Below are 12476 nucleotides of genomic sequence, written 5' to 3' on the forward strand. Positions count from 1 at the left end.
GTCAGGCAACCCTTGCTCAGTGCCCAGGCTCTCTCTACCCTTGGCACTCTGGGCTGTCAGGAGTCCAAGGCCAGGGCGGGGGACCCCCTTTTTGTTCGTCTCCACCCCACTTCCCTGTGATGTCACGGCAGGGGTGGGGTCTCCAATCCCCGGCTCCTGATTGCCTGGGATGCAACTGGCTAGGGCCCTCTGGGAGTCATGTTTTATCTGCACTCTGTCTACCCTTTCTGTTCCGTTCTCCTATGCTGCATCTGCATCCCGGCTCACCAGCTGCTTTCGTGCTCCTAAAACCCTTTGCAATGCCCCGGCTTTGTTTTCCTGTGAGTTTACTTCCCTGAATCTTTCGTTTGATAACACGCTCCTGGAAGGCTGGGGCTGTTTCTGTCTTCTTTCCTAGTTTCCTCAAATCCTAGAATTGAGTGGGAGCTCAATCCGTAGTTACTGAATGCGGGTGAATGCACGTTACTGGACAGTGCAAGAAGAGCCAATTCCCAGAGGTTGAAGTCCTGAGGTCAGGGAGCAGCATAGTATTCCTGCCCTCTCTTATCCCAGGGCTCAGTTAGCAAGCGGGCGTAACTAAGTCAGATAGCCAGGGAAGTCTTGAATTTAAATATTCTGTCCTAGGGGCGCCTGGGTGGCTCAGTCAGTTAAGAATCTGCCTTTGGCTGGGGTCATGACCCCAGAGTCCTGGGGTGGAGCCCCGCCTGGGGCTCTCCGCTCTGTGGGAAGCCTCCGTCTCCCTCTGCCTCTGCTTGCCGCTTCCCCGCTTGTGCTCTCTCTGTCAAATAAAGAAATAAACTCTTAAAAAAAAAAAAATTCTGTTCTAATGTCTTCATGCAGGATAGGTACCATCCATCGTTCTGGATGTAGATCGCCGTGGTTAGGACAGAGGAGAACTGGGGCGGGGCGGCAAGGAGACTTGGGGCCCTGGGCACATCCTCTTTGGGCCTCGGCTTTCCCATCTGCAAAGGAAGGTTGGGGCGGACACACTCAAACACCTCTCCTGGGCGGGCCTCCAGGCCGCGCAGACGGGGTTTCGAATCCGGGCGGGCTCTGAGGGGACTGACTCGAGCGCGGGAATCTGACCCCGCCATCCGCCAGCTTCCTCCAGGCCTCCCCCACACCGCGTTTTCCGAAGTGAAGTGTTTGGGCGCCGGGGCAACTAGGACAGTCACCGTGACGCCGGCACCCTGGGTGCGGGCGGCTCATTTCTCTCCGCAGCGCGCAATGTTTGTCTTCTTGCCCCACAGACTCTTTTTTCTACCACTCCACAGGGGCCACCCCTGTGCAGGGCGGCTTGGGAGAGACACACACACGCGTCCGTGGGAAGCCCGACAAGAGAAAACTACAGAATTTCTCTGCAGAACCTAGTCCTCCACTGGAGAGGTGTAATCCCCCCACCCCCAGAGGTGTAATTTTGCAGCCCTCCACCCTCCCATCTTCTCATCAGGTGCCACGCGGTGCGAGTTGAATCACAGCTCCGCTTCCTTCAGGTCCTCCTGCGCGGTTGACGCTCTAGGAGGCCGCCTCGTAGGCGGGCCGGGCTCGTGTCTCTCTAGCCAGCTCACCCTCTCTATGGTCCGTGCACGGCTTCCGGTGGCGGGACGCGGGGCCGCGCACGCGGGAAAAGCTTCCCCAGCGTCCCCCCCATCCCCCTTGTCCCCGCCCCCCCTTCCCGCGTCCCCCAGAGCGCCCACCGCCCGCACCTGGGCCGTCGCGAGGCTGCAGCTTGAGGAGGTGGGTGGTCGCCGGCCCCGTGCCCCGAGAGGGCGCGGGCCCCGCTCCCCCCGCGGGATCCTCAAGATGGACCGTTCCGCGTTCGAATCCACGGGCAGCGGGCGAATCCATTTTAGGGGGCGGGGGAGCCGCAGGTCCAGGGCCGCGGCGCAGTGGGAGTGCTGGGAGGGAAGCTTTGCGCTCGGAGCTGGGTCGGGGCGCCGCTGAGGGTCAGGCCCCGGGGTTCTGCTGCCCGTTGCCATGGCGCCCGGTGGAGCGCCCCGAGCCGGTGTCGGGTCCCGCTGTAAGCGCTCTTCCAAGCCGGGTTCTCCAGCCCCTGCTGGGCCTGACTCCTTGAGGTCTGCAGGGCCCGCTGTAGGTTCCCAGGCAGAGGAGATTCTGAGACATCCCAGGTTCCGCCAGGGCATGCCACCTGGCTCCATCCGTGGGCCGAGTGAGATGTTGTCTTTGATGTTTGTCTAGCCCCCTCTTAAATTCAGATTCCCAACGTGCTGAGTGCCCGCACACCCACCCAGGAGTTGGGGCCCAGCTCCCGATCGAGGCCAACGGGGGCAGATCAGTATGGCGGAAACACTGGAGTTCAACGACGTCTATCAGGAGGTGAAAGGCTCCATGGTAAGAAGGACCTGGGCTATTAGTAAAGTCTGAGAGAGGGAAGGCGGAGTAGACCACTCATCCATTAGTAAGAGCTTGCTTTGATGATGTTGCTATTTTAGAAAAGGAGCGGGAGGATAATGTGTAGTTGGTGTTTCCCCCAACAAAGGGCAATGCATACAGATCTTCCTGCCCCTCCAACGGGGTTACATCACCAAACACTCATCGTGAATTGAAAATACTGTTTAAGTCGAAAACGTATTTAAAACATCTAACCTGATGAACATCGTAGGTTAGCTTAGCCTTAAACAGGTTCAGAATGTTTTCATCCGTGTACAGTTGGGCAACACCATCAAACACGAAGTCTACTTTATAGCAAAGTTTGAACATCTCATGTAATTTGTTAAATACTGTTGATGGTGATCAGCCCTGGTGATTGTGTGGCCGACTGGGAGCTTATGGCTCGCTGCCACTGCCCAGCATCAGGGGACGATTGTACCACCTGTTGCTAGCTTGGGAAAAGTTAACAGATTCAAAACTCAAATTATGGTTTCTGTTAAATGTGTGTCATTTTAAAACCATCATAGAGTTGAAAAATTCTAAGTTGAGCCACTTAACTCAAAAAGCGTCTGTAGAGGAGTTCTAGGATTGTGGTTTGAAAGGGACTGTTCGTGCTGCTCTATCCCAAGGGCAGACTAAGGACCTGCAGGGGTTTTGGATGCCCGGGTTTGGTTTTAGGATCCAGATTTCCTGGTTGCTTGTCTCTTCTTCCTCACCCTGCCCCTTGCATCTGTTGGTCCTGCATCAGGGTCTGGCCAGCCCAGTTGTAGGCGTTGTGCCCCATACACAGTGTGTATTGTAACCTTGCATTTGGGCCTGTTTTCCCAACAGAACGATGGCCGGCTGAGGTTGAGCCGCCAGGGTATCATTTTCAAGAATAGTAAGACGGGCAAAGTGGACAATATCCAGGCCGGCGAGTTGACTGAAGGCATCTGGCGCCGTGTCGCCCTGGGCCACGGACTTAAACTGCTTACGAAGAATGGCCATGTCTACAAGTATGACGGCTTCCGAGAATCGGTGAGGTGTCCTGTGGCCATAAACCTCCTTTTACTGTGCCACCTTGTGTCGTATTCTAGAAAGAGTTGGGGCTCTTTTGATAAGCATGTAATTGCTAGTTTTGGCCCCTCAGAGCAGGGCCATTATGGCCATTAAGCAGTGTTCAGCCTTGGGTGTCTTGTGCTTTGACTCCAGAAGGTTTTCTACCATTGTCATTTTTTTGGTGGTTTCTGCTCATTGCCTTTGTCCAGATTCAGAATCTTAGTCTTTTAGTTTGAGGTTTGTTTTTCTGTTTTGAACTGTTTGAGATAAATGCTTTACTGCATGTTAATTTCCCTTTCATTAAAGCGTTGCCTGTATAAAGTCAGAGAGCCTGGGGAGGCCCATGACCAGGAGATGACCATACTTTAAGCCTCCCCAACTCTGAGATCCAGCCCCTGGCCATAGCTTCTTTCAACAGCTGGGTTTCTGATAGAAGGTAGATTGAGGGCAGTTTCTCAGAGAGAATCCCAGAATGTTTGTGTTAAGGCCACAAGGATTTGTAGGGACTTCTGTCTCCCCTCTGCCCACAGGAGTTTGAGAAACTCTCGGATTTCTTCAAAACTCACTATCGCCTTGAGCTGATGGAGAAGGACCTCTGTGTGAAGGGCTGGAACTGGGGAACGGTGAAGTTTGGTGGTGAGTCTGGGGAAGACTGAGGTTTGGAGAAGAAGGTAGGATTATGGGTTGCAGCCTTTACCTTGTTTTGCTCGTTTTCTGCTACTCTTTCTGATTTCCTATCAGTTTGTAATTCATCATAAATTTATTGAGGACCAATAGTGTATAAAGCACTGTGCCTGGTCTTGGGGGTACAGTGCGGCCAAATAGTTCAGTGCTCTGTCCTTGGGTGTCTGGCTTGGCTGTTGTTTATGCAGACTTGAGGGGAGGAGCTTGTGGTTGATAAGCCCTTTCCTCTCAGGGCAGCTGCTTTCCTTTGACATTGGTGACCAGCCTGTCTTTGAGATACCCCTCAGCAATGTGTCCCAGTGTACCACCGGCAAGAACGAGGTGACACTGGAATTCCACCAGAACGATGATGCAGAGGTGTCCCTCATGGAGGTGCGCTTCTATGTGCCGCCCACTCAGGAGGATGGTGTGGACCCTGTTGAGGTGAGGCCTCCCCTGGTCTCCTTGAGAGCAGATGGTGCTGAGCAGGCCCTGGCTTGCCTGGAAGCAGGATCCCTGCTGCCTGATCACCAGCGTGTACTTTTGCAGGCCTTTGCCCAGAATGTGCTGTCTAAGGCGGATGTGATCCAGGCTACTGGAGACGCCATCTGCATCTTCCGGGAGCTGCAGTGTCTGACTCCCCGAGGCCGTTATGACATTCGGATCTACCCCACCTTTCTGCACCTTCACGGCAAGACCTTTGACTACAAGATCCCCTATACCACGGTGCTGCGTCTCTTTCTGCTTCCCCACAAAGACCAGCGCCAGATGTTCTTTGTGGTAAGCAGAAATCATGGGGGCTGGATCTCGTCCTGGTGTTTGCCCAATAGATCCATCTTGCCGGTGTTTGGTTAATGAGCAGTTCTTGTGGAACCCTGATTGCTGTGAAACCTTGTTGGCTCTTCCTTACCAGATCAGTCTAGATCCCCCCATCAAGCAGGGACAAACCCGTTACCACTTCCTGATCCTCCTCTTCTCCAAGGATGAGGACATCTCGTTGACTCTCAACATGAATGAGTGAGTATGTCCTTGAGTTCATGTCCTTCCACTGTCCAGGCAGGAGACTGGTATGCCATTAGAAGGCAGCAGCACCGGTGACCTTGCCTTCCTCTCTTTGTAGGGAAGAGGTGGAGAAGCGCTTTGAGGGCCGGCTCACTAAGAACATGTCAGGATCCCTGTACGAGATGGTTAGCCGGGTCATGAAAGCGCTGGTCAACCGCAAGATCACAGTGCCAGGCAACTTCCAAGGGTGAGAGTGCCGGCCTGGCATCCTGGCCTGACCAGGGGCAGGAGTGGGGGCGCTATGCTGTGTCTTCTCGGTAAACCCCTCCTGGGCCGGGAACACAGTCTCCTAGGGGTCTGGTTGGGTCAGAGCATGACGGGTGTCAGTTGTCTCCATCAGAGCAGCATAGTGGGTTTTACCCTCAGGGCCTGAGCACATGTGTGTCACTGCTGAGAAATGTGCGTTTGGCTCTTTGCCTCCTGCTCCTGGGGAGACACTGACTGGGCTCCCCGCCTCTTCCACCAGGCACTCAGGAGCTCAGTGCATCACCTGCTCCTACAAGGCAAGCTCAGGACTGCTTTATCCTCTGGAGCGGGGCTTCATCTACGTCCACAAGCCACCTGTGCACATCCGCTTTGATGAGATCTCCTTTGTCAACTTTGCCCGTGGTACCACCACTACTCGTTCCTTTGACTTTGAAATTGAGACCAAGCAGGGCACCCAGTATACCTTCAGTAGCATTGAGAGGTGAGAGCTTCTGCCAGTCGCTTCCTGGGAATCCTGGTCTGGACCGAGCCTCTACTGGGAAGCCTGGCATGGCGTGGGAGCCTTTCTGGGCCTATGACTCTTCCCCAATTTTTCAGGCCTTGAGCAGAACTTTTCTTTTGTTTCCTTGGGATTTGGTCCTTCTTGGAGTGGTCAGCCTTGAAAGCCTCTCCCTGGCTTGCTTTTTGTACTTAAATTGTTTCCCATATAATGTGTTCAGTACTAGCCCTTCTTCACTCCCCCCATGAAGGAAATGCTATCTCTCCCTTTCCTGGAATGAGCTCTGTGCCTGAGAAAACAGCAGCTAATGTTTATTGAGTGCTCACTGTGGGCCAAAAGTCTTCAAACGTCTTCCCACTTCATCCTCACGACAACCCTGTGAAGTACAAAATTCAGACTAGCACAGAGGTGTAAATGTCCCTTTCCGTGACGTTCCCCCCTGCTCTGGGCATATCTGGTGGGTAGGTACACACCCTCCCCACCTTTTCTTTCCCAGACGCTTGAGACTCTGCGTGTTCCTTTTGCGACTAGTGTCTGACCCTTCTTTACCACAGTCCTCTGGGGGCTCTCCGAGCTGTTAGCTTGGGTAACGTGGTCAGCACCTCCCGACCCAAAAACCTGTCCTGGCCTGTGGGTATTAGGATAGCGTGCAGCCCACCCTGGGCATGGGCCCCGCCTGTCTAGTAACCTGGTGCATCTCGCCTCACAGGGAGGAGTATGGGAAGCTGTTTGATTTTGTCAATGCCAAAAAACTCAACATCAAAAACCGAGGACTCAAAGAGGTACCTGTGTGTGAGGGAAGGATGAGCCTCTTCTGATCTGTCGGGGGTGTGCCGGGAGCGGGGATTCTTCTGCCTTCTTTTTCACTCTGTCTTTTCTTCTTACCCTTATAGAAAAAAGAGGTGCGTGTGACCCTCCCCCCTTCCCGGTGCAGGTTTCCTCAGCATGACCTTAGATCAGTCTCGCTGCCTCAGGAGCCCCCACAGTGGGGCTGGGAGAGGGAGGGGCTTGGACTAACCTGGTTGGCAGGAGGTTCTCGGGCATAGGCCCTGCACGGCGCTGTGTGTGGACCATGCAGCCCCAGGGTCTTCTGGGAGCTGATCCTACTCACAGGCATGGGTTGGGGGGTGCTTTTGAGTGTGCAGGGTTCTGGCGCCAGGGTGATTTGGCCCTCACTCGCATCTCTTCCCTGGCTAGGGCATGAACCCAAGCTACGATGAGTACGCCGACTCTGATGAGGACCAGCATGATGCTTACTTGGAGCGGATGAAGGAAGAGGGCAAGATCCGGGAAGAGAATGCCAATGACAGCAGCGATGACTCAGGAGAAGAAACCGGTGGGCTCGCCTCAGCAGTGCTGGGGCACGAGGGCGGTCAAGCTCTTGCCTGGGGCCAGAGCTGGGCATCAGGGGAGGGGGGCAGGGTCTCTGGGGCAAAGCTGATGCATCCTGTTCTTTTTCAGATGAGTCATTCAATCCAGGTGAAGAGGAGGAAGACGTGGCAGAGGAGTGAGTTTTGGTTCAACTCACAGGGGTGAGGTGGAGGCCTATAAGCTTAAGGGGCCAGAAGATAGCTGAACATTTCTCATGTCTTAATGTTAGCTACTGACCCAGGGTGGAAGAGCGACCTCTTCTGAGGTGTTACCAGAAATGCTTTGGAAGTTGTCAAGGGCTTTGCAAGTCTAAGGCATATAGTAAAACCAAAAAAACAAGTGGGGAGAAAATAGGAATAAGAGCCAGCACCTGCCCACTTCCTTGCTGTGATTTTTGGGGTGAGTTGTTGAGTCTCTGTGTCCTCACCTAGGACCTCAGGTGGTTCCCCCCCCTTGCTGTATTGATCAAGGTTCCTGATTGCCAAGTCAGAAACGTGACTCAAACTGACTTTAGCATAAAAGGGAGTTTTGTAAGTTCACCTAACTGGAGAGTCCAGGGATATAGTGGGCTTCAGGTACCTGGATCCAGATGCTCAAAAGTTGTGGGGATTCTGTTTTACTTCCTCTGATTTTCTTATTTTTAGGTAAGTTTGGCCCATGCAGTGTCACATGAAGCTCTGGGCAGGCTTAATGCTATTGGTTTAACACCCAGAAGTGCCTCTTCTCTCAGGGCAGCAGTGAACAGCATGGTCACTGCCCCTTACCAGGATGTGTGCTGATGTGCTAGAACTAGGCATGTACCCACCCTTAAATTCTGGGGGTGGACTGAGCCCCTCCTGAGTGGGGGCAAGGTGGTTCCCACAGAAAATTAGGAAGAATTTTTCTTTATCCAGAAGAATTGGAAATGAATGTTGGGCAGCCAAAAAACCCAACTTACCTCCCGCAACCCCAAATAGATATGTAGAGCTATATATGTAGATACATGGTATATATATATATGTGTATATATATACACATATATACGTACATATACATATATATATAGGCCTAGCATATGTATATGGGAGTTTGCTAGTTCGGGTTGCCACATACTTATGAAGGTCAGTGAGCAGATATTTGCAAAAATCCCTTAAAAATCATCCAGCACCATACAGGTGTAATGTAGGTCTGTCTGTCTTCTGAGGAGTTCCATGCCTATCCGATAGAACTTAATTATATGGGTATGGACGGACTTGGACTGAGATCGGTTTCCCGTTTTATATATGTGTATTTATATATATATATATTAAAGTAATATATATACCTAAGCGGTCTTGAACTCACAATCCTGAGGTCAAGAGCTGAATGCTCTTCCAACTGCTAGTCAGGTGCCCCTAGATTTTATTTTATTATATTATTTATCTTAAAAACGTCCCTCCCCCTTTTTTTTTTGAAGATTTTATTTATTTATTTGACAGCTCACAATAGGCAGAGAAGCAGGCAGAGAGAGGGGAAAGCAGGCTCCCTGCCAAGCAGAGAGCCCCATACGGGGCTTGATCTCAGGACCCTGGGATCATGACCTGAGCCGAAGGCAGAGGGTTAACCCACTGAGCCACCCAGGCGACCCTTCCCTTTTCTATAGTAGTTATCTCTTTATCAGAAAAGACTCTGGGGTGGATTAAGACAGCTAACTCAAAGGAAGTGGTGAAGAGTACTTGGGTCGTGTTCCAGGCAAGATAAGACCCAAGTGCCTGTCCCCAAGAGTATGGGATGGCGTGGGTCAGCCCATGAGCAAAGAGAGCAGCTGAAGCCCACTCGTTATTTTGTCTTCTATTGGCTGACTGATGCCACGGCTGGGTGTGGAGAAGGGGCCAGGTGTGGGGAGGGGACAGCTGAAGCCACTTCAGCTGTGAGGAGGAAGCAGGATGGGGACTAGTGGCCAGGAGGCTGTCCTGTGGTCCCACCTCCCCTTTTTTGGGCAGGTCGCTTTAGACTTGTTTCCCTCCTGTCCTGTGGCCATGGGGTGCTCTCCTTGGGTCTAAGCCCCCTCTCCTTGGCAGGTTTGACAGCAACGCCTCAGCTAGCTCCTCTAGTAATGAGGGTGACAGTGACCGGGATGAAAAGAAACGGAAGCAGCTTAAAAAGGCCAAGATGGCCAAGGACCGAAAAAGCCGCAAGAAGCCTGTGGAGGTGCACACTCAGAGTGGAAGGGTGGTGGGGAGCCATTCCCTTTACCTTTTCCTGTCTACCAGCAGTAGGGCCTGTCAGGTGGTCCTTCTGGGGCTGCTTTGTGTAGCCAGTGAATATGACCTTGAGGAGTATCTTGGAAATTTTTCTCTCTGGCTTTTGGACTAATTAGCTTCTGGGAGATCTGAATTAGGAGACCAGCTTCTGTCCCAGGAGCCTGAGGCAAGGGTTCCCTAGTGAGTGAGGTAGTGGGTGCAGGGGGAGGAGACAGGGTTCCTGGCCTTGGGAGCTCTCAGTCTAGCTTTATGCCTCTTCAGTCCTCTCATTTTCTTTTTTTCCCTGAGCAGGTGATCTAAATAATTTGTTTTGGAGAGGGTGGACGTCTGTGAGAAATGGATGGCTCAAGGCATTTGGATTTTTATGTAGGTGAAGAAGGGCAAAGACCCCAATGCCCCCAAGAGGCCGATGTCTGCCTACATGCTGTGGCTCAATGCCAGCCGAGAGAAGATCAAGTCAGACCATCCCGGCATCAGTATCACGGATCTTTCCAAGAAGGCGGGCGAGATCTGGAAGGGAATGTCCAAAGAGAAGAAAGAGGTGAATGGCAGCAGAAATGAGGGGTGGCGACTTAGTAACTGATAGAGGGGGCAGGGATGGGCCATCGGTGCACCTTTTCTGTCTAGATGTTGCCTGCATCAGGAAGAGGGCTCATTCTTCTCTTTTTTTCGTGGGTATGTGTGTGTGTCTGTGTGTGACAGGAGTGGGATCGGAAGGCTGAGGATGCCAGGAGGGAATATGAAAAAGCCATGAAAGAATATGAAGGGGGCCGGGGTGAGTCTTCTAAGAGGTGAGTGTTGGGAACAAAATAGCCCAGTAAGTGTTTTTCGACATCTATTTATGTGGGTCTAGGTTGAGAATTGGGGTGTTAAAGATAATAGGTACCTCTGACTGCTGTCGGGCAGTGCTTCTCAAGTCTGGGTAGGCAATTGCCCAAGTATGGGTAATGTGCTAGAGAATTCCTAAGGTCACTGGATAAATGGGGCCCTTTTCCTAGAGAGTTAGTTTTATTTGAAGGTGTGGAGGAATTAACAAAAAATTATGATGGAACATAATTCACATGAAACTTTAGAGATGAAGCAAGGGATGGATGTCAAATAAGTTCTGCACATGAGACCGCTTAAAGCTCTGGCCTCTGATTTTTCTGGTTATTTACTTAGGAGGCTCTCCCTTGGGGCACTTGGGGCTCACCCGGCTGGTGGTTTGCATTTATAGTGAGATGGGCAGTGTGGCTGGGAGTGAGAGAAGCCCTGTTAAAGTTAGGGGTGGATTGATTTTGGTGGGTGAACTTGAAGGTCCAGGCCCTTTCCCCTCTTGCTCCTTTAGGGACAAGTCAAAGAAGAAGAAGAAGGTAAAGGTGAAGGTGGAAAAGAAATCAACACCCTCAAGGGGCTCATCATCCAAGTCCTCATCAAGGCAGCTAAGTGAGAGCTTCAAGAGCAAGGAGTTTGTGTCCAGTGATGAGAGCTCTTCTGGAGAGAACAAGAGCAAAAAGAAGAGAAGGCGGAGTGAGGTGTGTCACATTTGGGGGTGAGGGGTACCTGAGGCAGAGGGGTGCATGTCTAGGGTCGGGTTGTGGGTTGGTGGGTCTGTAAGAGTAACGAGGTGGAATAGAAGGGTGCACATGGGAGGTTCTGAAGGCCAGTGCTGCATTTGGGGGTGGGTGGGTATGGGATTAGGGGTCCTTCCCCACTGAAAAGTGGCTCCCTGGGAGGGGCCTTAAGAGACCTTTGATTTTCAGGACTCTGAAGAAGAGGAGCTGGCCAGTACTCCCCCCAGCTCAGAAGACTCGGCATCAGGATCTGATGAGTAGAGAGGAGGAAAATTCTCTCTCCTTGGGCTTGCTCTGTGACACCTGCGGTCTCCCCACCCATGTTTTGTACCAGTTTCTCCTATGAAATGTAGTCCTCGGGTTTTGTGCCATTTTGACAGGCTCTCCTGGTGGAATGCACTTCGCTGAGGCAGCAGGGGAGGCATCCTCCTCTGCTTCCCAAGGGTGGCTCTTTATCATTTGGGCAGAGATTGGGTGGGGCAGTGCGGTGCAGGGTGGAATCCTGGGCCTGTTCTCCCCACCTTAGGGCTGCTGCTTCTGTTCAAGTTGCTGCAGCAGGGGTCATGTGAGGTCAGGCCTATAGCTCCTAACGGGGGCCCATTTCTACTTTTATTTTGTATTTCTGGTCTGTGAAAAATCAACATTTAATAAAGGGAACTGACTTTGGAAACCATGTCCTAATGCCTTCTCTCTAGCCCTGTTGTATCGCCCCATTTTCGGAGGGTGGTGCTTACCATACTGCTGTGACCAGGCAGGGCCCTGCCGGCCAGCCGGGAAGCAAGCCTCCAGGTACATCCTGTTCTGTTCCCGGTTGGACGAGCATTGGTTTTCACAGTTCTCTGCCGGGATGGGCCACCTGAGAGGCTAGAAATGAGAGCTGATCTGATTAGGAAGCCACTCTCACAATTCCACTCCATTAGCCAAGCTGAAGGGAGGCCGCTTCTGGCCCAGCCCTTAATCACCTGTGAGTCAAGGGTCTTGCACGAATTTAGATAATGGAATCAGGATTGACCAGCTTCCTTGCGGCGCGGGGCAATGGAAACCTGAGCCTGGAGAGATGAGACACGGACGACGAGTGGGTGGGGTGGATGGGGGTGCAGGAAAGGTGTGGAGTGTGGACGAAGCTTTTGTTGTGGGGGAGTGGGAGGAATTTACGTCCAGGAAGGGGACATAGCAAATAAGTGAGGACCAGCTAGCGAAGCAGAGCTTCCAGTCGTCCTCACTGTGGCTCCACGTCGGAACTCATACACGTGGAGCGGCCACGTCGCGTGCGTTCTCAGGTGTTTGCCACAGGAAGCCTTTCCAGTCCGCCAACGGTGACCTTCTTTCTCGCCCTGACTCTATGGTGCTGCAATCAGTGCCGGCTGCCGAGCACGAGCGGGCTGGCCTCAGGTAGCCTCTCTAGGCAGTCGTCTCGGTGGCCATCTTGCCCGAGCGTTCTCAGCCGCGGAGTTGCGTCAGTTTCGCCTG

The 12476-nt window shown here is 52.5% G+C and overlaps 1 protein-coding gene across 2 annotated transcripts; it reads left to right on the plus strand.

The window, feature by feature from the left end:
- Positions 1 to 1622: 1622 nt before the first annotated feature.
- SSRP1 (structure specific recognition protein 1) lies at positions 1623 to 11679 on the plus strand. 2 transcript variants are annotated; one of them, XM_032846441.1, is made up of 17 exons: positions 1623 to 1737; positions 2200 to 2352; positions 3223 to 3408; positions 3960 to 4065; positions 4346 to 4536; positions 4642 to 4872; positions 5006 to 5109; positions 5213 to 5341; positions 5621 to 5842; positions 6570 to 6642; positions 7058 to 7196; positions 7322 to 7367; positions 9271 to 9400; positions 9824 to 9994; positions 10156 to 10244; positions 10781 to 10967; positions 11196 to 11679. In XM_032846441.1, exons 2-17 carry the CDS (start codon positions 2299 to 2301, stop codon positions 11265 to 11267), a joined length of 2130 nt encoding a protein of 709 aa, XP_032702332.1. In that variant the 5' UTR covers positions 1623 to 1737; positions 2200 to 2298; the 3' UTR covers positions 11268 to 11679. The 2 variants fall into 2 exon arrangements, with proteins under 2 accessions (XP_032702332.1, XP_032702333.1); XM_032846442.1 differs by having other exon boundaries at positions 1639 to 1737; positions 2217 to 2352.
- The last annotated feature ends 797 nt before the right edge of the window (positions 11680 to 12476 follow it).

The sequence above is a fragment of the Lontra canadensis genome, unplaced genomic scaffold, assembly GCF_010015895.1.
Source record: "Lontra canadensis isolate GAN:19392208 unplaced genomic scaffold, GSC_riverotter_1.0 scaffold176, whole genome shotgun sequence".
Taxonomy (NCBI): domain Eukaryota; kingdom Metazoa; phylum Chordata; class Mammalia; order Carnivora; family Mustelidae; genus Lontra; species Lontra canadensis.